General features: G+C 43.9%; 3 protein-coding genes across 6 annotated transcripts in view; 1 reads left to right on the top strand and 2 right to left on the bottom strand.

Moving 5' to 3' along the window:
• Nucleotides 1–479: 479 nt before the first annotated feature.
• Nucleotides 480–8871, bottom strand: LOC125297324 (zinc finger protein 135-like). 3 transcript variants are annotated; one of them, XM_048247629.1, is made up of 5 exons: nt 8833–8863; nt 8573–8730; nt 8366–8403; nt 7936–8249; nt 480–2038 (listed from the first exon to the last, which is right to left on the bottom strand). In XM_048247629.1, exons 4-5 carry the CDS (start codon nt 8198–8200, stop codon nt 735–737), a joined length of 1569 nt encoding a protein of 522 aa, XP_048103586.1. In that variant the 5' UTR covers nt 8201–8249; nt 8366–8403; nt 8573–8730; nt 8833–8863; the 3' UTR covers nt 480–734. The 3 variants fall into 3 exon arrangements, with proteins under 3 accessions (XP_048103586.1, XP_048103587.1, XP_048103585.1); XM_048247630.1 differs by having other exon boundaries at nt 8838–8857; XM_048247628.1 differs by having other exon boundaries at nt 8573–8871.
• Nucleotides 8872–10309: 1438 nt separating this feature from the next.
• On the bottom strand, nt 10310–18743 carry LOC125297306 (zinc finger protein 135-like). Of its 2 annotated transcripts, none has more exons than XM_048247595.1 (3): nt 18655–18743; nt 18087–18362; nt 10310–12697 (listed from the first exon to the last, which is right to left on the bottom strand). In XM_048247595.1, exons 2-3 carry the CDS (start codon nt 18322–18324, stop codon nt 11184–11186), a joined length of 1752 nt encoding a protein of 583 aa, XP_048103552.1. In that variant the 5' UTR covers nt 18325–18362; nt 18655–18743; the 3' UTR covers nt 10310–11183. The 2 variants fall into 2 exon arrangements, with proteins under 2 accessions (XP_048103552.1, XP_048103553.1); XM_048247596.1 differs by having other exon boundaries at nt 18550–18676.
• LOC125297314 (zinc finger protein 501-like) overlaps nt 18002–26069 on the top strand; it is a 45324-nt gene continuing 37256 nt past the window's right edge. The window contains exon 1 of the mRNA XM_048247609.1: nt 18002–18021. The gene's annotated coding sequence lies outside the window, so the exon portion shown is untranslated. The remainder of the gene's footprint in view (nt 18022–26069) is intronic.

The following is a 26069-nucleotide window of genomic DNA, read 5'->3' as shown; positions in this document are numbered from 1 at the left end:
ACTGTGATAGAATATGAAGAGTGGTCTTTCTAATCCATTTCCCTTAAACTGAGCACATGATGCCAATTGAAACACATTCCACTCAGATAGCTAGGTGGCTACCAGGTTCATAATTCACTTTTAATTGCAAACAGAAAATATCTAGCTAGCATGTCATTAAATACTTATATTTCCAAAGGAATGAAGGTTGTTTATACCAACTTAATAGTATACTTATCATTGTTAATATTGTGCTATAAATGTGGCACAAACAATGTTGAGTTTGAACAATGAGTTTGTGGACCGGCCATAGGCTATAATTGATTGGAGCTGGCAAAATATTATGAATACCGTGAAGCCTAGACAATGCTCTTAAAGTGACAGTGCACCATTTGTAAATGAGTTAAACAACATCAAATCGTATCATTTCTTAAGAAATGTATATTTATTCAAAATTACTTTCTTTTTTCTTTCTTTTTTTTTTTTTTTTTTTTGGGCTCACACACCTTAGTTATCATAGTTATCATGACCGACGAGACGTCTACTATTTTTTGCTGTTGTAAATTTCTTTCCACAAATGAGTACATTTACAGAATGTGTCTGCTGGTGTTTCTCGAGTTCTCTCAGGGCTGTGTACAGACATTGGTACAGCCTTCCTTCTGTTGTGTTCCGTGTGGATATTCTGATGCACCTGTAAGAGTTACCATAGAGACAGAGACTTATAATTAGAATGAGGGAGTTGCAGGTTGAGTTCATCATTCTGTCCGTGGATCTTCCGTTCTGTGTTCTGTTTGAACTCCTTCTACAGACGGCACAGTGGTGCAAACTTCCTCTGAGCTGCAGGCTGAGTTCATCATTCTATCAATCGACCATCTGTTCTGTGCTATCTCGATCAAATACAATTCGTGTCTTTCGTTGTATTCTCCGTGGCCCTGTTTTACTTTGTGTTCAAACATGTGGCGTGAAAGACTTGATGTGTCTGAAAAACCTCTTCCACACTGGGAACATTTATGAGGCTTCTCTCCTGCGTGTAAACGCATGTGCCGTGAAAGACTTGACGTGTGTGAAAAACCTCTTCCACACTGGGAACATTGATGAGGCTTCTCTACAGTTGGTGTAGGCATTAATGTTTCACTAGGGATCTCTCCTTTGTGTTCAAGCATGTGACGTGAAAGGCTTGACTTGTGTACAAAACCTCTTCCACACTGGAAACATTTATGAGGCTTCACTCCAGTGTGTAAAAGCATGTGGCGAGAAAGACTTGACGCAAGCTTAAAACCCTTTCCACACTGGCGACATTTATGACGCTTCTCTCTAGCGTGTAGATTCTCCACCTTATGTGTTAGCATGTGGCATTTAAGTGTTATGGGGTGTACAAAACCCTTTCCACACTGGGAACATTTATGACGCCTCTCAGTGGGGGGAAGCACGAGCCTTTTATGAGGCGTCTCTCCTTTGTGTTCACGCTTATGGCGTGAAAGGCTTGACGGGCATGGAAAACCTTTTCCACACTGGGAACATTCGTAAGGCTTCTTCAACGTATGTTTTACCATGTGGTATTGAAGCATTAAGGAGTGTGAAAAAGTTTTTTCACACTGGCGACATTTATGCGGCTTCTCTCCAGTGTGCATTTGCACAAGTCTTTTATGAGGCATCTCTCCTTTGTGAACCCGCATGTGGCGTGAAAGACTTGACGTGTGTGAAAAACCTTTCCCACACTGGTAACATTTATAACGCTTCTCTTCAGTCTGTGTTTCAAGCACTTGTGTTTCACGACTCTGCTCCTCTCCTTTGTGAACCCGCATGTGGCGTGAAAGACTTGACGTGTGTAAAAAACCTTTTCCACACTGGAAACAGTTATGAGGCTTCTTTCCCGAATGTATTTGTACTTGTGAGGATGTTTTAAAATGTTTTTTCTGATGTTTCTTAAGGTTTTTCAGGACTATGAAACTCCTCCAGCAGTGAGTGCAGTGGTGCCTTTTTTTTTTGCGTGGCAGGTTAAGTTCATCATTCTGTCCATGGATCTTCTGTTGTGTTCCGTGTGGATATTCTGATGCACCTGTAAGAGTTACCATAGAGACAGAGACTTAGAATTAGAATGAGGGAGTTGCAGGTTGAGTTCATCATTCAGTCCGTGGATCTTCTGTTGTGTTGTATCTGATGTGTCATACAATTTTAAACAAATGCTTAAAGGAGAATTCCGGTGTGATATTGACCTAAAGTGTGTTGAAACATGATACCGAGTGTGAACGTATGTCTCATAGCCCATCATGAACAGGTATGATAAGGGATCAGATTCCAAAAATAATTCCGTGGAAATGCATGGATTCCAGTTGCTGCTACTGGAAGAAACTGGAATCCATGCATTTCCACTGAATTATTTTTGGAATCTGATCCCTTATCATACCTGTTCATTCTTACTTGTCGCTCGACTTATCGTGACTAAATTCAAGATGGCTGCAAACGCTAAACTTTGTGAAGATACTGTCTGCATAAATCGTCTTGTAAGTAAACTACCAGTGCTTTTTCAAAGTTCTCAATGTCTCGTTTTAAATGTCAGGGCCCTCGGAAGTCTACCAATGAAGTGTGGAGATACATTGAGCCTCGTAAAAGGTGTAAAAGAGTGATTTATTTGCATGGCTAGCCCGATGCCGAAGCACCACCATTGAAAAAGGTGTTGGTAGCATCGGCCAACTAGCGCCAGATTTTGGAGTGCAGGGGACAAGCCGAGATGGGCTATGAGACATACGTTCACACTCGGTATCATGTTTCAACACACTTTAGGTCAATATCACACCGGAATTCTCCTTTAAGTACAGTGCAAATGTGTTTACCCTCCTTGGAGTTTTTATAATCGCGACTGTGCAGCCTTAACATCAGCCAATCAACACAAAAGGAGCAAAACCATCGCACTCCATCTACATGCATCAAACACTACATGAGCAAAACCATCCCACTCCATCTGTCTGCATCAAACACTAAGTGTAGGCCAACGGTTCTCAATTCTTTAGGTTCCAAACGGGAACTTACCGGAAACTTTCCATGGGAAGTTAAGATTAATATTTTTTAAGGGAATTTTGGAAATATTCCAAATTGGAAACTTTCATGGAATTAAAGGAAATTATGGGAATTAATGGGAATTTACGGGAATTAACTGTGAATTTTTGGTAATTCCTACTGTTTCATATACAGACATTGTTTCGTAATAACCAATAAGATTTGTTTGTTCGTATTTTCGCTTAGCTTAGCATACAAAGCTAGCTACCATGGTAGCAGGAATCCCATTCTCTGCCTATGGTTTACTAGCGTGCTAAGATAGCAACACAGAAACCACTGAACTGCCCAAGATACACCACGCCACTCAACAACAAAATCCAATTGGTTGGAACATTGACTGACTATCAGTTTGTTCAGTTAGAATCCCAGAAAATGGTAAAACAAAAAAAATACAATGACACAACATACCACCCCAACCAAACCTTATAGATTATGTAAGTTATATATAATTGTCAAGCTTAATCAGACACATTAATCGTCCCATTACAGTTTATGCAAAATGACATACACCCATTTGAATGAGGACAAAAGTGACGACAAGCCCATAACTGGGCAACAACTTCGCCCAGTTTCACACCAATTTGTGGGAATACATGAGATGACATTTTCACTGGGAATTAATTTTCCCCATGCACATGAACACACCATAGGTTTCCTTTATGTCTAGTAACCTATGCTGATTGCTGTGTGCATGGGATTGACGTATGTGCAGGTTAGAAATTTGAATAAAATTGCATTAAATCAGGTTGTTTTAACTAATATTATGCTGCAAGATGGGGTTTTGTCCACTACATTTAAGTTCCCTGTTATAGACTAACTTGCCATATTAAAATTCCCACTTTATTCCCATTAATTCTTGTTCATTCCCGTTAATTCCCATGGAAAGTTTCCAACTTTGAAAATTCCTGGAATTTTGCAACCCTAATTACAATATGATGTATTTTAACAAACACAATTAGATCAATATGTTTTATATAAAGTTACTACAGTGCCAACTGTGGTTGTATGGAATAACCTGTGGTAACTGTAACTGTGGTAACTGTATACACGAATCCGGTGAAACTACTGGAAGTAAGCAGGCGCCATTACTGAGCTGTTGCTGGGTAGTGTTGCGCCAGTGCCTCCTATTGGATTTGTTGCGTCCACTAGGATAACAGCCCGCGATTTACGACTGTCTCACTACTTCTTTTATAATGTCGAGTGGAAAAACATGTTCCGTTTTCAATTGTTCCAATAGCAGCAATAAAATTACCAGTTGGGACAAAAGAAAATGTGAGATGCAAAAAATACCCCGGGTCGACTGCCCCTGTCTGGTTGCCTAACGTTGCATACGGTTTGCACAGATAGCAGTTAGCTGTACCTTACCCTTTCCTTTTGAAATGTGAAAATTAGATAAACAATGGTCACAAATGAAAAACATGAATTTGTTTATTTAATATCCATTCATGTATTTATTGTTGCCAAATGGACAGACATTTTTATAGTTCTCATTAGCTAGCCTAGCTAGCATAGTTATTGCTGACGTTAGAACTACAGTAGTTAAGTAGATATAATATAATATCAATCTAGTCCCAATTATGTCTTTATTTTCTCATTCTCTACTCTAAGCTATTTTCATAAATAATCTGTAACATCGCTTGTACCTTCACCTGTGACCGGATGCCACTGTCTAACATCATCAACCCAACAAGCCTGCCTGGCTGTAGCTGTCATTGAGGGTGCGTCATCACGGAGGTTTGTTTAGTCTACATACCATATTGGATTGGTTGTGTCCACTGGGATAACAGCCTGCGATTTACGACTCTCTCACTACTTCTTTTAAAATGTCGAGTGGGAAAACATGCCAAATGGACAGATATTTGTATAGTTTCCTCGTTAGCTAGCCTAGCTAGCATAGTTATTGCTGATGTTAGAGCTACAGTAGTTAAGTAGATATAATACCAACCTAGTCCCAATTATGTCTTTAATTCCTCATTCTCTACTCTTAATCTATTTTCATAAATAATCTGTAAAATCGCTTCCTTCATCTGTGACCGGAGGCCACTGTCTAACATCATCAACCCAACAAGCCATACTGCCTGGCTGTAGCTGTCATTGAGGGTGCGTTATCATGGAGGTTTGTTTACATACCAGTAACAGCTCAGTAATGGCGTCGCCACAAGATGGCAGCCTCCACAGAATGCTCGTCGGATTCGTGTACATACAACATATTCATCTCAATGGTGCATTTTGCCCATGTTCAGGGTGGAAAGTAAAAAAGAAAGATTTGCATAAGACGAGTCAAATTGGTGTTTTTAAAAAGAAGGGATCATGGAGAATAAAAAAAAACCCTGAAGGATTTTAGTTTCTGTTCATTGCTTTTTGTGAGAGTGTTTCTACTTATCTCAGTAAGAAAATAAATCACGAGCCTATGTTGAGTACAAATATGTCTTCTGAAGGCCAGGGTTCCTACACATTTTCCATTTCAAAATTCCATACTCCACTATGTGGATACTGTTTTTAGAATTGATTTAGATTAAGTGTTATTTAGTATAATTTGTATGTTAGTATATTTAGTATATTCTTTTAGCCTAGAAATCTAGACGCACCCTAGTGGCAGCAAATTACATTTTCTTCCAGGGCTAGTCTAGCAACTCTCCTTTGGCTTGTGAGCTCGAAAAATTAAACTTCTATCAGGCCAATCAAATCGTGTATAGAGAGTCGTTAGGCGGGCTTAACATAATGATTGATGACAGAGTTGCAACGGTTTGGCTTGAATTCCCTGCTACTTGAAAACAAATAAGATGGATGTTGCTGTTGGCCAACAGTGTGACACGAGTTAAGCTTGTTTAAAGTTGGCAAAAGTTTGAACTAGCCAACTAGCTCCGCTGGTGGGAAAACGCGATGGGACTCAGCTGTCCCATTAAGTGCAGAGGGAATTTGAAAGACAACCGATTATCCCGCCCCTCGGACTGAGCACTGCGAACGGTGAGTGCCCAGACCCTACATTTTAATGTGGGTCTGGCTCGTCAGGCTAATATTCTTTATCTTCTACTGTCCTATTGCTTAGTTGTGTTTTTTATATTATGTAAGGGATAATGGACGACACGGTGGTCTGTTCACAGAAGTTAATGCACGGTCGAGGTTGTAAAACGCCCCCCCGTCGGCGTCGTGAGTGCATTAACTTCAGTGAACAGACCACCGTGGAGTCCATTATCCCGCTTTTATTCCACTGTTGCCACTTCATGTTGTGTTCATTTCCTGTTACAATTTAAACGCTTTAATCGCTAAAACTGTCTTGTTTGTAGAACTAATTTCTTCTGACACATATCAACTAATTTCTCAACTCACAGGACAAACTGCCGTTACTAGTTCTAAATGGATGGTTGCTTTCGCCAAAGGCCAGTCGTTAGTTCTATCTCTCCCGTTGTCTAGCGGGCGATCCCAAGATTCTGATGAACTTTAGCTTTGAAACATCGCTTTTACTTAGCCTGCAGTCATCCATCTAGCTAAAAGCCACCTCAGTCATATGCTACAATGTTGCAATGTTCTGAACGTCTGCATTTTACAGCTCGGATGCAACGTGACAGTTCATTTAAACTTCACAACGAGTTCAGCGAATTAATATACAAGTGTGATACGGCCAAAAAAATGGATCTACTTCATAGGTGTGCAGATAACATACGGTCAGAGCCCGTCTACGGAGAGCCTTGCCACTCCGTATTAAGTCCCATTGTACTGAATTTTGGATGCAGTTCCACCAGGGTTCCACTGGGGGCGATCGCCATGAGTGCAGAATGAATGGGAGTCAATGGAGCTAGACAGCTAAATTGGTCTCTTTCACCTGATTGTCGTTGACAAATCTCAGATTTGATTGTAGTTTGTATAACTTCAACATGGGTTATAGGTCAAAAGTTGAATGAACGAGTACTTATGCCCTTTTGATTTCTTACAGGTTGGGTCGTTGTAGCACATAACACGCTAGCATTGTGCTAATGAATGACGTCATTGACACATTTGAAAGGCTTAAGTGACTTTAAAAAATATAATACTCAACCAAGTGTATTTTCTTTGCCTCCCCTTTCGAATACAATACTCAAATTACTTGAAAAAAATTTATATCCCGAGAAAAGTGGATTTTGAGGGGTACAGCTCCATAGACCTCCATGCATTCTGCACTCGTGGACGAGCGCCCTCATGTGGAACCACAGAAGGAACTGCAACCAGTTCAGAAACCGGAAGTTTTCCGAGAGTGGCAGTTCTCCCCTTATTAGACATTCTCTGATACGGTTAATGGTCGTTCTAAATTACGTAGGACAATGGGAAATTCAACCAAGCAGTGGAATAAATACTTTTAATGACTTTTTTCTGCTGTTAGTGAATGTGTGTGTGATGTCTGTATGCCTGGAAATTACTTTTCCAGGTTTTCCATACTGCGTAGGAACCCTGGAAGGCCTAAACAGAGCCTAGCCAAAAACAAAAAATTTTGATCAACTTTGGGGGACAGCCATCACCATCCAGACCAAACATGACGATTTTGCTACATACTATTCCTACTTATGTACCAGCATGCAAAATTTGAGCCTACATGGTTTAGTTCTTGCGCTATGGGCTTGTGAACTTTGACAAAATCGACACCCCCCCTCCCCCTGTAAAACTGGCTGTATCTTGGAAAGTACTGATCTTACATAAAAATAATTTTACAGTGTGTCTCCTGGGTAACATAGGTGCACCTGCATTTTGTCAGAATTTTTTGAGACCTAAGTGCGTGGTCCCAGGTTGAATTGACGTGGAATGACCCATGCCTAATATGTCAACCATAATCAATGTAAATAACTAACATAAAAAAGGCTGTAGATATGTCAAATTTAAGATGTGTGTGTGTGTGTGTTTTGGCTAGTGGTATCTGAAAGGACTTACTTTCCACCAGATAATCGTGCTCTTGAGCATCGTCCTCTTCAATCTTCACTTCAATCTCCGCTGCTATCTGTAATGTTTCAGCGTTGGACTCTGCAAAGTCTGATTGGTGAAGCGCTGGATTTTCTTCATCGTGTTGAAATGCAGTCAAATGACCATATTCCTCCTCTTTTATATCTTCCTCTTTCACGATCACCGTCAGCTGGTCAATCTGCTGCGTTTCTGTAACGTTAACGTTACAGTCAGATGACTGATTTCGGAGATCCATGTTCCCAACGCACTAGGATGATCCTATCCAACGTTTTGTAGGCTTTAGCCTGTAGTCAGAGTAACACAAAAACAATAGAATGCCTTTCAAGATCATTTCGCATTTATTAAATAAATAAACTTTAGTGTACATGATTAATTGGCAAATGGCTTGTACATCACTTACTTAACACGGGGTATGTTGGAGTAGCACTTAGCTGTAGCCTACGGGATCAAGACATCGGCTATTATTACAATTGTGTCTTAACTCAATGTTTACCTACTTCAAGTAGGCTAACTCAATTAAGCACTGCACGCGGAGATGAGTTAATATGCTGCTTAGGTCACACAAAACGTGAAAAAAGTGTTAGTCCACAGAGTCTTGTTTACTTACGCTGCTGAAAACTCCCTAGAACTCCTTTTCTTCTTCTTTAGGCTTTTATCGTTTAACCAACGATAAGGTGCATTACCGCCACCTACGGGCCTGTAGAATGTAAAATTCCTTGATTCCATTCCATTTTCCTGTCTGAAAACTGAATTTCCATGACCTGCCTACAAGATAATGACCGGTATTAATAGACCAAAGATTTCAGACCAGTTGTGTATCGTTCAACAATCTTTTACTTTTTTGAGTGGGAGATGAATAAATCTAACCTGACCCTAGCCAGATGAATTTCGCTCCGTCTAGCTCCACTCATCTATCTGGAACCGATCCATTGAAGTGTTGCTTCAGAAGGCTGGGCCTAATCAAAAAATGCTTGCATATGATTGAATAAGCCACTTGTCCGTCATCTATTGATGTGCTACTTCAACCACTCACATCGAAGCCAACCCGTGACGCTAATAACAGTCTCACAGTCGCTTCTACGCTATGTCACATCTATGAAACTCCCGCCCTGCGTCCTGATTGGCTGTACCATAAAATCGGTTGCAGAAATCACTCTCAATGGAAGAGGTCCCAGATTGATGTGAGTGAAGCTAGGCGGAGCTAAACGGAACAAAATTCATCTGGCTAGGGTCAGGTTAGAATAAATCAGCATTGAATAAACAAGGTTGACCTAACCACATCTACTCAAGCAAGCAGTAAAGCTAATAACCAGATACTGTATTATTGTATATTGGCAAGTACTACAACAAAATTCCCTGATGTTCCATGACTTTGCCCCCAACAAGAAAAAATTCCCAGCTCAAAATGCGTGCAGATAACACGGCATTTGGCTATTTCTGAAGTGGCGTGTGTGTTTCTGCAAAGCCATGACGCCACGTTGCACACCTGTACATTACCCTCTATACCCCAACATGAGCTGGCACCCAAATAAAAACTCTCCCATTGTTCATTTCAAGTGACATCATAAGTATACTGCTCAAAAAAATTAAGGGAACACTTCAATCATCCACTGGATCAGTACTCTGACACTGTTTGGCTCTGCGCACAAGTAAAACTTTTGAGACAAGTGTTTTATTTTGCAAGAACTGTCAGACATTCTGTGAATGTAATTTGAGAATGGAGAAAAGGGTGTTCATTTCAAGTGACATCATAAGTACTTAATTTATGTCTAATCTAAATGCTTTCCCTGATTGTATGCTATGCAGTGCCGAATAACTGTCTGATGTTATGGCTCCTATTTCCATGGTAACACTCTGCCCACTCGAAAGGGGCATTCACACCTGGAATGATAACTATAACGACAACCATAACAATACTGACCAACGATAAGAAAAGTCTCTCCTTGTGTTAATGAATGTGATGGCTAACGTGTATGTTAGCTGTTCATAAATGTCTGATGTTATGGCTATTTCCATGGTAATTACTCTGCCCACTCTAAAGGCAATAAAATTGCTATCACTTCTGTGCAGTATATACTCCTTCAAATCCAATAATGACTCAGTTGTACTTACAAAAGAAAACCCATCTGTATATTTTATTCAGCAAAAATGTCTAAATTGCCCATTTATGAAATTATCACACAGTAAGGTTTTCCTGTTTCCAGACTGAGGTTAAACAGATAACACAAGAAAAACCTAAATTAAATAAAACATAAAAACATAACTATTTTCTGCAATATATTTATTGAAATATAGGCTACATATTTCTATATGCATGTGCTTTACATCAATGTTTTTCCGACAATAACAAGACATATATAAAAACTATTTTTACAGAAAGAGAACAACATACAGATGATTGTATTTCTTGGACTTTATTTAGAGGTAAAAATAAAAATATATGCATTACCATTATGGTATCAGCATATGCTGTGCAAGAAGAAAAAAAATACTTCTCTCCAGTATGTGTAAGCATGTATTTAAGATCTGTGGGCCTGTCAAATGTTTTTCACAATGGGCACATTAATGAGGCTTCTCTCCAGTGTGTGTAAGCATGTGGCATTTAAGACCTGTGGATTTGGCAAATGTTTTACTACACTGGGCACATTAATGAGGCTTCTCTCCAGTGTATGTAAGCATGTGGCGTTTAAGATCTGTGGGCCTGTCAAATGTTTTACTACACTGGGCACACCGATGAGGCTTTGCTGCTCTTCTCTTAAAGGTGCTCCAAGCGATGCTGGGTGACATCACTTATGTTGCCGTTCAAACAAAACAGAACTACTTCCTGCTGCTGGTGTTCTGATTTGTATTCACCCTAACAGTGTGCATTTGCCGGTGTTCTGATTTGTATTCACCCTAACAGTGTGCGTTTGCCGGGTCCTTGTCCCTTGTTTCCATGCATGTGGCGATAAAAACGTTGCTTGTTTCCCACTTTGGGAGCATCCATTAGGCTTCCCTCCAGTATGCATTGACATATGGTGCTGGGTGACATCACTTCTGTTGATGTTCAAACAAAACAGAACTACTTCCTGCTGCTGGTGTTGTGATTTTTATTCACCTTAACAGTGTGCATTTGCTGGTGTTCTGGTTTTTATTCACCCTAACAGTGCATTTACATATGCATTGACATTATGGGTTTTAAGACTAGAAAGATGTGGAAAACCTTTTCCACACTGGGCTTATTTATGAGACATCTCTCCTTTGTGTTCATGCATGTGACGTGCAAGACTTGAGCTGTGTGAAAAACCTATTCCACACTGGGAGCATTTATGAGCCTTTTCTACAGTGTGTGCTAGCATATGGTTTGTCAGAGTTGAAATTCGCATAAAAGCTTTTCCACACTCGGTACATTTATGAGGCTTCTCTGTCGTGTGCATCACCATGTGGTTTTTAAGACGTGAAATGTGTGAAAAAGTTTTTCCACACTGGGAACATTTATGAGGCATCTGTCCTTTGTGATCACGCATGTGGCGTGAAAGACTTGACGTGTGTGAAAAACCTCTTCCACACTGGAAACAGTTATAAGGCTTCTCTCCATTATGTGGTAGCAAGTAGCATTTATGACGTGAAATTTGTGAAAAACTTCTTCCACACCAGTAACATTCATGAGGCTTCCCTACAGTCTGTGTAGGCATCATTGTTTTATGAGACTCATCTCCTTTGTGATCACGCTTGTGGCGTGAAAGACTTGACATGTGTGAAAAACCTCTTTCACAATAGGAACATTTATGAGGCTTCCCTCCTTTGTGATCTAGCTTGTGGCGTGCAAGACTTGACATGTGTGAAAAACCTCTTCCACACTGGGAACATTTATGAGGCTTCCCTACCGCATGTGTTAAGATATGAGTTTCAAGACTAGAAAGTTGTTGAAAACCCCTTCCACACTGGACACATTTATGAGGGTGGTCTACAGTATGTAGTAGCATATGGATTTTAAGACGTGAAATGTGTAAAAAAGTTTTCCCACACTGGGAACATTTATGAGGCATCTGTCCTTTGTGATCACGCATGTGGCGTGAAAGACTTGACATGTGTGAAAAACCTCTTCCACACTGGGAACATTTATAATGCTTCTCTCCACTGTGTGTTAGCATATGGTTTTTCAGAGTTGAAATTTGTTGAAAACCTCTTCCACACTGAGAACATCTATAACGCTTCTCTCCACTGTGTGTTAGCATATGTGTTTCAAGACTAGAAATTTGTTGAAAACATTTTCCACACTGGGAACATTTATGAGACTTTTCTACAGTGTGTTTTAGCATATGGTTTTTCAGAGTTGACATTTGTGAAAATGCTTTTCCACACTGGACACATTTATAAGGCTTTTCTCCAGTATGTGTAAGCATGTGGCGTTTCAGATCTGAGGAGGTTATAAAAGCTTTTCCACACTGGGCACATTTATGAGGCTTCTCTCCTTTGTGTTCATGCATGTGACGTGCAAGACTTGAGCTGTGTGAAAAACCTCTTCCACACTGGGAGCACTGATAAGGCTTCCCTACCGTATGAATTTGCATGTGGTGGCTAATAAGTGAGGATGTGGTCAAATTCACCCTGATTGAGTGTGTTTGCTGGTGTTTCTTGAGTTTTCTCCGGGTGGTAAAACTCCTCCTGCAGACGGTGCAGTGGTGCAGCCTTCCTTTGCGCTGCAGGTTCAGTTCATAATTCTGTCCATGGATCTTCTGTTGAGTTGTATCTGTAGTAAAAACAAATTGAAACAAATGATTAAGTACAGTGCAAAAGTTTTAACAAACAAAACAAATCGACATTTAGTGCAATGATGAGACATTTTCCCAGTGCCATGGAACAGATGGGGAATAGGGTCAGCAAAAGCACTTTCACGTTTCTTTTATGGGGGCAGTCGTGGCCTACTGGTTAGGGCTTCGGGATTGTAACAACAGGTTGCCAGTTCAATCCCCGACCAGTAGGAAAAATGTGGGCGGGGGAAGTGGTTGAGCACTGCTCTCCCATGCCCACATCCACGGCTGAAGTGCCCTTGAGCAAGGCACCTAACCCCTCACTGCTCCCCGAGCGCCGCTGTAGCAAGGCAGCTAACCCCTCACTGCTCCCCGAGCGCCGCTGTAGCAAGGCAGCTCACCCCTCACAGCTCACCCCTCACTGCTCCCCGAGCGCCGCTGTAGCAAGGCAGCTCACCCCTCACTGCTCCCCCCTCACTGCTCCCCGAGCGCCGCTGTAGCAAGGCAGCTCACCCCTCACTGCTCCCCGAGCGCCGCTGTAGCAAGGCACCTAACCCCTCACTGCTCCCCGGCGCCCGCCGCTGTGGTAAGGCAGCTCACCCCTCACTGCTCCCCGGCGCCCGGCTGTAGCAAGGCACCTAACCCCTCACTGCTCCCCGGCGCGCCGCTGTAGCAAGGCAGCTCACTGCTCCCGAAGGCCAGCTGTAGCAAGGCAGCTCACCCCTCACTGCGCCCGGCTGTAGCAAGGCAGCTCACCCCTCGCTCGCGCTGTAGCAAGGCAGCTCACCCCTCACTGCTCCCCGAAGCGCCCGCTGTAGCCGCGGCACCTAACCCCTCACTGCTCCCCGAAGCCCGCTAGCAAGGCACCTAACCCCTCACTGCTCCCCCTCGCCAAGCCAGCAAGGCAGCTCACCCCTCACTGCTCCCCGGCCCGCTGTAGCAAGGCAGCTCACCCCTCACAGCTCACCCCTCTCACCCCGAGCGCCCCCGGCACCTAACCCCTCACTGCTCCCGGCGAAGGCGGCAAGGCAGCTCACCCTCACAGCTCACCCTCACTGCTCCCCGGCGCCGTAAGCAGGCAGCTCACCCCTCACTGCTCCCCCTCGCCCGCTGTAGCAAGGCACCTAACCCCTCACTGCTCCCCGCAAGGCACCTAACCCCTCACTGCTCCCCGCGCCATGTAGCAAGGCACCTAACCCCTCACTGCTCCCCGGCGGCTGCTGTAGCAAGGCAGCTCACCCCTCACTGCTCCCCGAGCGCCGCTGTAGCAAGGCTCACCTCACAGCTCACCCCTCACTGCTCCCCGAGCGCCGCTGTAGCAAGGCACCTAACCCCTCACTGCTCCCCGGCGCCCGCTGTAACCGGCACCTAACCCCCTCACTGCTCCCGGCCTCTGTAGCAAGGCACCTAACCCCTCACTGCTCCCCGGCGCCCGCTGTAGCAAGGCACCTAACCCCTCACTGCTCCCCGGCTGCTGTAACAAGGCACCTAACCCCTCACTGCTCCCCGAAGGCCCCGCGAACCCTGCTGTAACAAGGCACCTAACCCCTCACTGCTCCCCGCCCGGCTGTAGCAAGGCAGCTCACTGCTCCCGAAGCGCTGCTGTAGCAAGGCACCTAACCCCTCACTGCTCCCCGAGCTGCTGTAGCAGGGCAGCTCACCCCTCACTGCTCCCCGAGCACCGCTGTAGCAAGGCACCTAACCCCTCACTGCTCCCCGAGCGCCGCTGTAGCAAGGCAGCTCACTGCTCCCCGAAGCCCGCTGTAGCAAGGCAGCTCACCCCTCACTGCTCCCGGCGCCGCTGTAGCAAGGCAGCTCACCCTCACTGCTCCCCTCGCCCGCTGTAGCAAGGCACCCCAACCCCTCACTGCTCGCCCGCTGTAGCAAGGCACCTAACCCTCACTGCTCCGCTGTAGCAAGGCAGCTCACCCCTCACTGCACGGCAGCTCACGGCTCCTGGTTAGTGTGTTCTTCTTTGTGTTCAGTGTGTGCTCACCAATTCACTGATGGGATAAATGCAGAGACCAATTCCTTGTATACGCAAGCATACTTATACCTGATTTCCATGTACATCAAGGCAGACGGGGGAGGGGGGGATTTCCCCTAGGTTCTTCATGTAGGGGATTTACACAATTAAGGTCATCAGTAATATTGAATCCTAGATTCTGTTTGACTCTCTCCACACACACAAACACAAACAGAAAATGATGGCTTGTGTCTATTTCATATATTTTGAAATTCATATAAAGTGTATTTAGTTAATAATGTATAGTATTTTATAATCTGCATAAACATATTTATTTGAATACTTCATATTGAACTATTACACTTAGGCATATCTTTAATGTGGAGTGTAGGTCTAATTGAGTGCACATTGGCGATGTGTAGGTGTAATTGAGTGCCTGTCACTTTAAGAGATACGTGAGCGTAATTAGCCTTCAGCCTCACGGTTTTAGGCTTTAATCTTAAAAAACTTGGAAACTATGGAAAGTTTCCAGATCTGCACTCTTAGAATAGGTTGGGGACACTCATCATCAATTTAGTCGTGGCCAGCATATTTGAAAATATCGGCCGTTTCACAGATGGCAGATGGCAGCAAAAAAGGCAAATTGGTGCAAAAGGCTACTGATATGTGTGGCAATTCATAATGTTTTATATGTAGCTAGTTAAAATAAAGGTTCGTACTTGGGACAAGCCCTTTTGAGTCAATAAAATGAATAGATCTCTGCAAGGAGCTGTAACTAAGCATGCTAAGCTCAACATCCAAACAGTAAGTAATTCCAACATTAGCTTAGATATACAAATTGATTGCAGTCCATCTGATGGTGGCCTACCATTGCGGGTTGCCGACCAGAATCTACCGGTGGTCCGATATCTGCTTGCTATCTGGTAGTGTTGTCACAATACCAAAATTATGACTTCGATACGATACCTGCCATAAATATTGCGATGCTCGATACTAAAACGATACTACGGCGAAATCCTAAGATATCTAGAGAAGAAAGGACTCATACCTCCTCCAAGTGTATGGAGTCATTTGTGTTGAATTCAGTGCACTTTTGTAGTGTGCAGGTCAATTCTGGGTTCTAAACTTCCTACATAATTATTATTTTTATAGTCAGTAAAATAGTAGGCCTACTTTGTGTGATTAAGTCCTTTATTGTTTGTTATAGTTCATTTACATTGTGTTGTGTTTTGGCAATAAAGTGGCTTTAAATAGCCAAACTAGGCTAGATCAAGGTCAGTGTTAAAATCACTGAATGCTAAGCAGAGAGGCCTAATCTTTAGGCCATCTGATGTACAGTATAGGCTACCCTAGGCCTTCCCGTGTTCATGGGATTTCTTTGACAGTTGCAAAGGGGAGAATGTGAGGATAGTCTTCTTTGCACCCAGTGTACAAGTACGAAGTTCCAACCACTCAGGTCTTCGTCAAATAGGCCTACACCATTACCTGTTGCAATATATCTGTGTGCATTCCTACATTACGTCTATTTCTTTGATAACATGATTTGCTACCACGTACTGTAACAATAAGCCGCTATTATTATTAGGACTCAACACTATTTGGTGGTATGCTGTGGACTTTAATTAGCGGTCTACATGCCATGACAAATATTACCAGTAGTACTGACCGAACATGAAATAGATCGTTTACAAGTTATGGTAGCCTAATGTTATTCTGGCGTGAACATTGCGCTTTCATCACGTTAGCACCCTATGATTATAGATTGTTATGTCTCGTAAAAATGATTACAGCTGGTTGTCTCGTCAAAATTCATTGATGGAGGAAGGTTCGCTTTATCCCAGAGAACCATACTCGTTTCACTTAGGCTAGACAAAAACATAAAAGAACTTGGCAATAACCATGTAGTCGTGTTTTCTATAGCATATTCGTTAACCTGTCGCTCTTTGAACTCTTTAAAAATGTTGGGATATGTCTGTGAGGTGTTTAGCCAAGTTCCATGCGTAGCCTACTGCTTTTAAATGACTTTGAAACATATTTTACAAACGGGCCTCTGTGTACCTGATGGCTTGCCTTCACTATTCGCGATGTATCCGAAATAGTTGCAGATTTCACTGCACCTTTTGTTTAATCCACAAGGCCTAGAACTATGTTGACGTTGGCTGCGGACTCACTCACTCAGAGCTGCCTGCTTGACACGCCCACTTGCCTAGATGCGTGCAAGGAGCAGTGAGAGCAGCAGTTCACACAGACACAGAACGTTATTATTTTAATAAAGTATCGATTCTAAAAACGTCTGAAATCGTATCGTTTTTTGCGTGAAGGCATCGTGATACCTTTTTAGTATCGATACACCGTGCAACACTACTATCTGGGCAGTAGCCTATATTTGAGATGAGGATATGTCTAGCTTGATCTAAACAGTTACACAATGTATGCTTCTAGTTCACCTGTTGCTAATAAAGCAAAATCGACCCTTTGTAGGCTACATTTGGTTGTAATGGAGAATTCTTGCTGTTAAACTGATAGTCCATGATAATGAAACAATACACCATTCTACTTTTGAGGGCTAAATTAAATTAAGTATGGCTCATTTTCCATTTCAACACATTGTCATCAATATTTAAAATGACCAATTTTTTTAAATTTGCATATTGTTTCAAAACCGGAAATCAAATGAACAATAAGTACACGGACCCAATTACAGTAACTAGCCACATGAAAACTTCTCTGTTGTTGCATAAAATGTTGTTTTAGCCTACATCATGTTTCTATAATCTAATATGAAAAAAGATGCTTCGCTACTAGGCTGTTTGAGTGTATAGGGAGTGATGTAGGCAAAGAAAATATGGATGTTGGATGTGGGCGGGGGTTGATGTCAAGCCCTGCCTTCCCGCAGGCTGCAGCGATGGATGTAGGCTACTTAGGCCGGAGGTCTTATAGGAACGCAACCACTTGGGGCGCTGTTTTTCACTTTCCCTCCCTATATCAGCACAGACAGAAAGTCCTTTTAGGCAAGTCCCTCCACTTGGCGGCATATAACGGTTTTTGGGCAATCATTGGACATTCTATTCAGCAGAAATGCGCGTGCGCAAGGCATCACGACACCAATCTTGCTCCAGTGGCGAGTTCACAACACATGATTGGGAAGCTATCTTCACAACACAACATATAATTGGCTCATCGTATTCACATGACACCACATGATTGGCTCAATGTATTCACATGTCCGACGTTTTGCCGAGGAAGGGGTGGGATATGTGTAACGGCCATACAAACTAGCCCCATGCATTTCTATGGAGCATTTTTGGAGTGCTGTGTCTCCTCATTAGAAAAAGTATCTAGAACTAACATGACAATGTATGTATATATGATAAATTGAGGATTTGTGTTTTTTTTTAATAAGGCCATCTGAAAGGACTTACTTTCCAGCAGATAATCGGGCTCATGGTCGTCTTCGATCGTCACTTCAATCTCCGCTGCTGTCTGTAGTGTCTCAGTAGTACCTTCGAACTCGGCAAGGTCTGATTCAGTTGTACACTGAAGCTTTTCGTCATCATGTTGAAATGCAGTTATATTTCCATATGACTCCTCTTCATCTTTCACCATTACTGTCAGCTGGTATTGCGTTTCTGTAACGTTATCGTTACCGTGGAGATCCATGTTCCCAACGCACCAAAGATGATCCCATCCAAAGTTTTCTACACACACAAATTAGAATGCCTTACAAGTTCGCATCTATATTTAAGTAAATGGAACATAACATGAACTGTTTACAGCTACATGATTAATGGCAATGGCATATTCATCTTGGGATGTTCCGAGTGTAGCTTGCTGAATGGGACCAAGACATCGGACTGTGTGACTGTGTCTAAACACTCAACCTACCTCAAGTCACTCAATTAAGCTCCGCACATGGAGATCTGTTAATAGGCCGTATAGATGGCACAAATCGAGAAAAAATGTTCATGCCCGCAGTTTTTATTCACTAACCTCGAACCAACGTTGCTGAAACTCCCGGGAACTCCGTGGAATAGTCAAATGGAATTCTTCGTGGTTGGCAAACGACAGACAACTACCCTTTACTGCCACCGCTTGGAATGGAGTTTCAGTGCAGGAATATAATGATTGATAGCTAGATAGATAGATAGATAGATATAACACACAGCCCAAGGCTTTTCAAATTCAAATATATTTAAAAAAAACATCATATTCTATATTCATTATTTTATTTAATTACTATATTTTTTTAATTATCATTTATTTTATTTAATTGCACTATGTAGCCTGTGTACAGTATCTCTAAGGTGGCTCCTTTCTCTATCCCTCTGTGTTTATATTGATAGCCTAATTGAAAAACCTCTCAGGGAATGTAGAATGTAAAATTAAGTCAACTAGGCCTATATCCACCCAGCATGTTTTAGGACAGTATAGGTTGCTTCTTGGTTTGGGGAAGTCGTGGCCTACTGGTTAGCGTTTCGGATTTGTAACTGGAGGGTTGCTGGTTCGAAACCCGACCAGTAGGAACAGCTGAAGTAACCTCCTAACCACTCACTACTCCCCGAGCGCTGTTGTAGCAGGCAGCTCACTGCGTCGGAATTAGTGTGTGCTTTGCTTCACTTCACTGTGTGCTGAGTATGTTTCAATAATTCACGGATTGGGATGAATGCAGAGACCAAATTTCCCTCACGGAAAGTTATACTACTTATACTTGACAAGGGTGTTTCTGCAAAAAGGCCTGTAAAGAAGGTTTTGGGACACTGTTGGTCTTACAAGTTAACATAACCTCACATAACTGTTCCACTACAATACAATATTGATGTACTATCAGAGGTGGAAAGTAACGAAATACATTTACTCATGTTAGTTTTTCTGTGTATTTTGTATTTTTTAAGTAGTTTATAAAATCGGTATTTTAAATTTTACTTGATTACATTTTGAGTGAAGTATTGTACTTCGCTACATCAAAAATACCATCCCTTAGCCTACTTGAGTAAAAAAAAAATGAAACGAACGAAACAGAAAAACAGAAAGGGAGAGAAAAAAAAGCCCTAAACCACTAGCCTAGTGATAATGATCAGCATGTAGCCTACAACAGGACTGAATCAAGCTGGCGCCATGCAGTCTTTCTGAAAGTGATGGAGATGGAGCTGGATCACGAGATGCATAATTTAAATTAGGCTACATGTGTAGCCTAACCTATGAAAGTGTATTTTCCGCTATTTCAATTGGTTGTCTCAGTTCGTTTTAGCACTAATGATTGCGGAAATATTCAAGCAAACACCATGGGATTTCGTGTTTTGACGTTTGTGCTCACCTTTCTTTGGAAAGAAGTTTATTAACAGTTGTTTCCCCTCATTTTGATGTCTCTCTTTTTCCTGCTTTGGCCTTTGTTTTTGGTAACCTGACTTGGCTTTCTTGGAGAAAGACATTGCACCAGCAGCACAACAATTAGATGTCCACTACTAGCGATGCTCAACTAAATAAACAAAAGATAGGCCTACCTTATGAATCTGCAGGCGGACTAAACCATTTAGCTCTTTAGCAAGGGAGAGTGAGAGTGACCTTAGACAGTTTTCACTATGTTTTGCTATGAGTGCTTTTTCTTAGTGTGTTCAATACTTTTTCACTGTGTTATTCCACTTCATTACACATGACTCTACTTATAGAGTTGTTTGGATTTTTTATGTGTGGATTACCTGAGTTATTACTAATGCCTGGTGAAAATGTTGTGCCCCCCGTATTCCACTTTTCAAGGGCCCTCTCCTCCTTTGGGGCCCTATACTCCCCCCCCAGACGCTCCGACGCCCTTTAATCTGCTTCTGCCTTCTGCTCGTTTCCAAATATTAAAAAAAACTCTCTGCAACTCAACATTGGCCTGCCTGTCTCAGCTGCCTGTGAGGGGCTTTTCAGTTGTGCTGGATTACTGTTCACTGCAAAGCAACCAAGGATGAGTGCAACTAACTTTGAAAATCAACTACTGCTCAAACTTAAAGGAGAACTCCGGTGATTTTTCACATAGATCTCCATTTTTTAACGTCACCGAGTACTGTCGGTATGAACAAAACTGAAACAATCGGTTTTACCTAGCTCGAGTTGCTGCAGCTACAGCGCTACACACTGAGAGCATGATCATGGCTGCCTTACAGTAGCTGCTGGCTGCAGCAACTCGAGCTAGGACCAAAGTCCTTTTAGGCAAAATACCTTCACTCGGCCACCATATTGCGCTTTTGGGCACTTATCGGGCATCTATTTCAGCAGAAATGCGTGTCGCGTAAGGCTTCCACGACACCAATCTTGCTCCAGCGGCGAGATCACAACAGATGATTGGCACGATGTCTTCACAGCACACCACATGATTGGCTCAATGTATTCACAACACACCACATGATTGGCTCAATGTATTCACATGTCGACATTTTTCCGTGGAAGGGGTGTGATATGTGTAGACAACTGCCATATTGGCGTTACAAACTAACCCCACGCATTACCATGGAGGATTTGTTGAGTGCTGTATCTCCTCATTAGAAAGTCTCTGGTAAAACTGGTTGTTCTGGTACCCCCCCTAAAAAAAAATAAATAAATAAATAAATAAATAAATAAGTAACTTTTACTTAAAGTACATTTTAAATGAACTACTTTTACTTGAGTACATTTTCAGATCGGTATTTTAACTTGTACTTGAGTAATATTTCATCAAAGTATTTGTACTTTTACTTGAGTACAATATTTTCATACTTTTTCCACCTCTGTGTACTATAGACCTTATCCCTGCACTGTTGGACTTATTTGCACTACCACCATGACACACACTTTATAGAGCACCTTACCCAATCACAGGGTTAGTGTCTGCCCTGTCACTGCAAGCGACTCATGCTTATACATTCCTTAGTGTGTTATGGATGTGACAGTTGGATTCATATTGGTAAACAAAATGCACAAATTAGAGCACGGACAAAATTAGTATCAGTCATGCATCCAAAATGGTAAGATTTTTTTTAGTAAGATTTTTTTTTGTAACAAAATAAACACTTTTTTTTCAGCCTCATGTCAACCCAGGCGGCTGCTGCTGCTGTTGGCGGCTGCTGTTGGTGGTGAACGGCGGTGGTGACAGCGGCAAAGTCCTTTTAGTCCCTCTACTTGGCGGCCATATTGCAACACTTTTTGGGCACTCATCAGGCATCCTCTTCGGCAGAAATGTGCGTGAGCAAGGCTTCACAACACCAATCTTGCTCCAGCTGCGAGTTCACAACACCAGCTGCGAGTTCACAACACATGATTGGCACGATGTCTTCACAACACACCATATGATTGGCTCAATGTATTCACATCACACCACATGGTTGGCTCAATGTATTAATTTCAACGTTTTGCCGAGGAAGGGGTGGGATATGTGTAGACAATGCCCGTTACAAACCAGCATCATGCATTTCTATGGAGGATTTTTTGAGTGCTGTGTCTCCTCATAGAAAGTCTCTGACGGCGCCGGCTGGAGATGGCTGCTGCTGCTGCTGGTGGCCTTGTCTTCTTTGCCTTCTAACTGACGCTTGCTGCTGGTGGTGGTGGTGGTGGTGTTGATGGTGGTGGTGGTGGTGGTGTTGATGGTGGTGGTGGTGGTGGTGGTGGTGGTGATGGTGTTGATGGTGGTGGTGGTGGTGGTGGTGGTGGTGGTGGTGGTGGTGGTGGATGGTGGTGGTGGTGGTGTTGATGGTGGTGTTGATGGTGGTGGTGGTGGTGGTGGTGTTGATGGTGGTGGTGGGTGGTGGTGGTGATGTGGTGGTGGTGGTGATGGTGGTGGTGTTGATGGTGGTGGTGGTGGTGATGGTGGTGGTGGTGGTGGTGGTGGTGATGTGGTGGTGGTGGTGATGGTGGTGGTGGTGGTGTTGATGGTGGTGGGTGGTGGTGTTGATGGTGGTGGTGGTGGTGTTGATGGTGGTGGTGATGGTGGTGGTGGTGGTGGTGGTGTTGATGGTGGTGGTGGTGGTGGTGTTGTGGTGGTGGATGGTGGTGGTGGTGGTGGTGGTGATGGTGGTGGTGGTGGTGGTGTGGTGGTGGTGGTGGCGGTGGTGGTGGTGGTGGTGTGTTGATGGTGGTGGTGGTGTTGATGGTGGTGGTGGTGGTGGTGGTGGTGGTGGTGGTGGTGGTGGTGGTGGTGATGGTGGTGGTGTTGATGGTGGTGGTGGTGGTGATGGTGGTGGTGGTGGTGGTGATGGTGGTGGTGGTGGTGATGGTGGTGGTGGTGGTGTTGATGGTGGTGGTGGTGGTGTTGATGGTGGTGGTGGTGGTGGTGGTGGTGGTGGTGGTGTTGATGGTGGTGGTGGTGTTGGTGGTGGTGGTGGTGGTGGTGGTGGTGGTGTTGATGGTGGTGGTGGTGGTGGTGGTGTTGGCGGTGGTGGTGATGGTGGTGGTGTTGATGGTGGTGGTGGTGGTGGGTGTTGATGGTGGTGGTGATGGTGGTGGTGGTGTTGATGGTGGTGGTGGTGGTGGTGGTGGTGCTGGTGTTGATGGTGGTGGTGGTGGTGGTGGTGGTGGTGGTGGTGGTGTTGATGGTGGTGGTGGTGGTGGTGGTGGTGGTGGTGGTGGTGGTGGTGGTGGTGGTGGATGGTGGTGGTGATGGTGGTGGTGCAGGTGGTGGTGTTGATGGTGGTGGTGTTGATGGTGGTGGTGGTGGTGGTGGTGATGGTGGTGGTGGTGGTGGTGGTGGTGGTGGTGGTGGTGATGGTGGTGACGGTGGTGGGTGGTTGATGGTGGTGGTGGTGACGGTGGTGGTGGTGTTGATCAAAGTCAAAGTCAAAGTCAAAGTCTGCTTTATTGTCAATTTCTTCACATGTCAAGACATACAAAGAGATCGAAATTGCGTTTTCTACTATCCCACGGTGGAGACAAGACATATTTTACCAATTAGGTCCACAGACAAACATAACATTCAAGTAAACAATATAAAAAGTAAAAATAAGAAGGCACATACAATGAAGAAATAAGAGCAGCAAAATTTGGTAGAAATTGTGCAATTGTGCATACAGTAGACAGTCAATATAATAGTGCAAAAGTCAGGGCAATAAATTGCTGAGGTAGTTTTGTTTGACCTAAGTATGCAAATTGGCATAGTGGTGCAAGTTATGTAAGAGCAGCAGAAGTGTGTTCAGAAGTGTTCAGGACAACAGGACAACAACAACAAGTTGCAAGTGTGCAAGTGTACAAGTGGAGTAGTGCAAGGCAGCCAAGGCAGCCATTGTGGGTCTAAAAGTCTAAAAGTCCAGGATGTTATGTAGCTGAGGGTGGAGGGGGGGAGAGAGTTCAGCATCCTAACAGCCTGGTGTATGACGCTGTTGGTGAGTCTGGTGGTGCGGGAGCCGCGCTTCTGTACCTCTTCCCAGAGGGCAGTAGATCAAACAAATTGTGAGCTGGGGTGACTTGCATCACTCACAATTGTGGTCGCCTTGCGGGTGAGGTGGGAGGTGTAAATGTCCTTCAGGGAGGGGAGTGAAGCACCAATAATCCTTCCAGCTGTGTTCACTATGCGCTGCAGGCGTTTCCTGTTGTATTCAGTGCATCTTCCGCCCCACACAGCGATACAGCTGGAGAGGATGCTCTCAATGGTGCCTCGGAAGAATGTGGTCATGATGGCTGGTGGAGCACTTGCCCGCCTGAGTTTCCTTGGGAAGTACAGGCGGCGCTGAGCTTTTTTTCGCCAGTGATGCAGTGTTGATGGTCCAGGAGAGGTCTTCACTGATGTGCACCCCAGGAATTTGGTGCTGCTCACTCTCTCCACCACAGCACCGTCGATGGTCAGTGGCAGGTGTTGGGTGTGACCTCTACGGAAGTCAACAACAATCTCCTTGGTCTTGCTGACGTTCAGCAGGAGGTTGTTGTCCCTGCACCACGTGGTCAGAACCTGTCCAACCTGTATTGAGTCTCGTCGCCCTTGGTGATGAGACCCACCAGAGTTGATGGTGGTGGTGGTGACGGTGGTGGTGGTGTTGATGGTGGTGGTGGTGAGGGTGGTGTTGATGGTGGTGGTGGTGGTGTTGATGGTGGTGAGGGTGGTGGTGGTGTTGATGGTGGTGGTGGTGGTGGTGGTGTTGATGGTGGTGGTGGTGTTGATGGTGGTGGTGTTGGTGGTGGTGGTGGTGACGGTGGTGTTGATGATGATGGTGTTGACGGTGGTGGTGGTGACGGTGGTGGTGGTGTTGGTGGTGGTGGTGTTGGTGGTGGTGATGATGATGGTGTTGACGGTGGTGGTGGTGGTGGTGACGGTGCTGGTGGTGGTGATGCTGATGGTGATGGTGGTGGTGGTGATGATGATGGTGTTGACGGTGGTGCTGGTGGTGGTGGTGCTGGTGGTGGTGCTGGTGGTGGTGTTGGTGGTGGTGGTGTTGGTGGTGGTGATGATGATGGTGTTGACGTGGTGGTGGTGGTGGTGGTGACGGTGGTGGTGGTGGTGGTGGTGGTGGTGGTGGTGGTGGTGATGGTGGTGGTGGTGTTGGTGGTGGTGGTTGTGTTGGTGGTGGTGGTGATGGTGGTGGTGGTGACGGTGATGGTGGTGGTGGTGACGGTGCAGGTGGTGGTGGTGGAGGTGGCTGGAGATGGCTGCTGCTGATGGACTTGTCTTCTTTGCCTTCTAACTGACGCCTGCTGCCTTTATTTTTTTTCCTTCCTCTCAGCCCTGATACACTTTGATGCTTTGATCCTTAACCTCAGCCTGATGTAGCTACAGTATGTACCTCAGCCTGATGTAGCTCAGTATATACCTCAGCCTGATGTAGCTACAGTATGTACCTCAGCCTGATGTAGCTCAGTATATACCTCAGCCTGATGTAGCTCAGTATATACCTCAGCCTGATGTAGCTACAGTATGTACCTCAGCCTGATGTAGCTACAGTATGTACCTCAGCCTGATGTAGCTACAGTATGATGTAGCTACAGTATGTACCTCAGCCTGATGTAGCTCAGTATGTACCTCAGCCTGATGTAGCTCAGTATGTACCTCAGCCTGATGTAGCTCAGTATATACCTCAGCCTGATGTAGCTACAGTATGTACCTCAGCCTGATGTAGCTACAGTATGTATATATTTTTCTTGTTGACAAACCTGTCTTCAACTGGGTGTTTCTGTAAATAGTTTTTGTCAATAGTTGCAATATTTATAATATTCATATGTTCATTCTCCCTCTCCTGAAGTTAAATACTTTTATTAATTTGAAACCCCATGTTTGCATCCGCCTTCAGCTTCAGCATATGAAACACTTGTCCCAAACCTCCTGGCTCCAGTTCGACGTTCTGCATCCTCCTCTGATTGGTCCAGATGTCAGGCAGAGGCATATTCAAGGCTTGGAGGGTTTTATATCCTGTAGTGCCCCAATAGAATCATATTTGCTTCACTACCTCCCTTCTTTTTGTTTTGGAACT

This window comes from Alosa alosa, chromosome 7, assembly GCF_017589495.1.
Source record: "Alosa alosa isolate M-15738 ecotype Scorff River chromosome 7, AALO_Geno_1.1, whole genome shotgun sequence".
In the NCBI taxonomy this organism is placed as follows: domain Eukaryota; kingdom Metazoa; phylum Chordata; class Actinopteri; order Clupeiformes; family Clupeidae; genus Alosa; species Alosa alosa.
The sequence above is the reverse complement of the archived record's forward strand: the minus strand, read 5'-3'. Positions and strand labels throughout refer to the sequence as shown.

What these genes read in the sequence shown, in the direction of transcription:
- LOC125297324 (XM_048247628.1), bottom strand. Translation starts at nt 8,200, where the DNA reads ATGGATCTCCGAAATCAGTCATCTGACTGTAACGTTAACGTTACAGAA. An exon ending in GCACGATTATCTGGTGGAAA is followed by an intron (nt 2,039 to 7,935) that starts GTAAGTCCTTTC and finishes TAACTCTTACAG; the next exon opens with GTGCATCAGAATATCCACAC.
- LOC125297306 (XM_048247595.1), bottom strand. Translation starts at nt 18,324, where the DNA reads ATGGATCTCCACGGTAACGATAACGTTACAGAAACGCAATACCAGCTG. An exon ending in GCCCGATTATCTGCTGGAAA is followed by an intron (nt 12,698 to 18,086) that starts GTAAGTCCTTTC and finishes TTTTTACTACAG; the next exon opens with ATACAACTCAACAGAAGATC.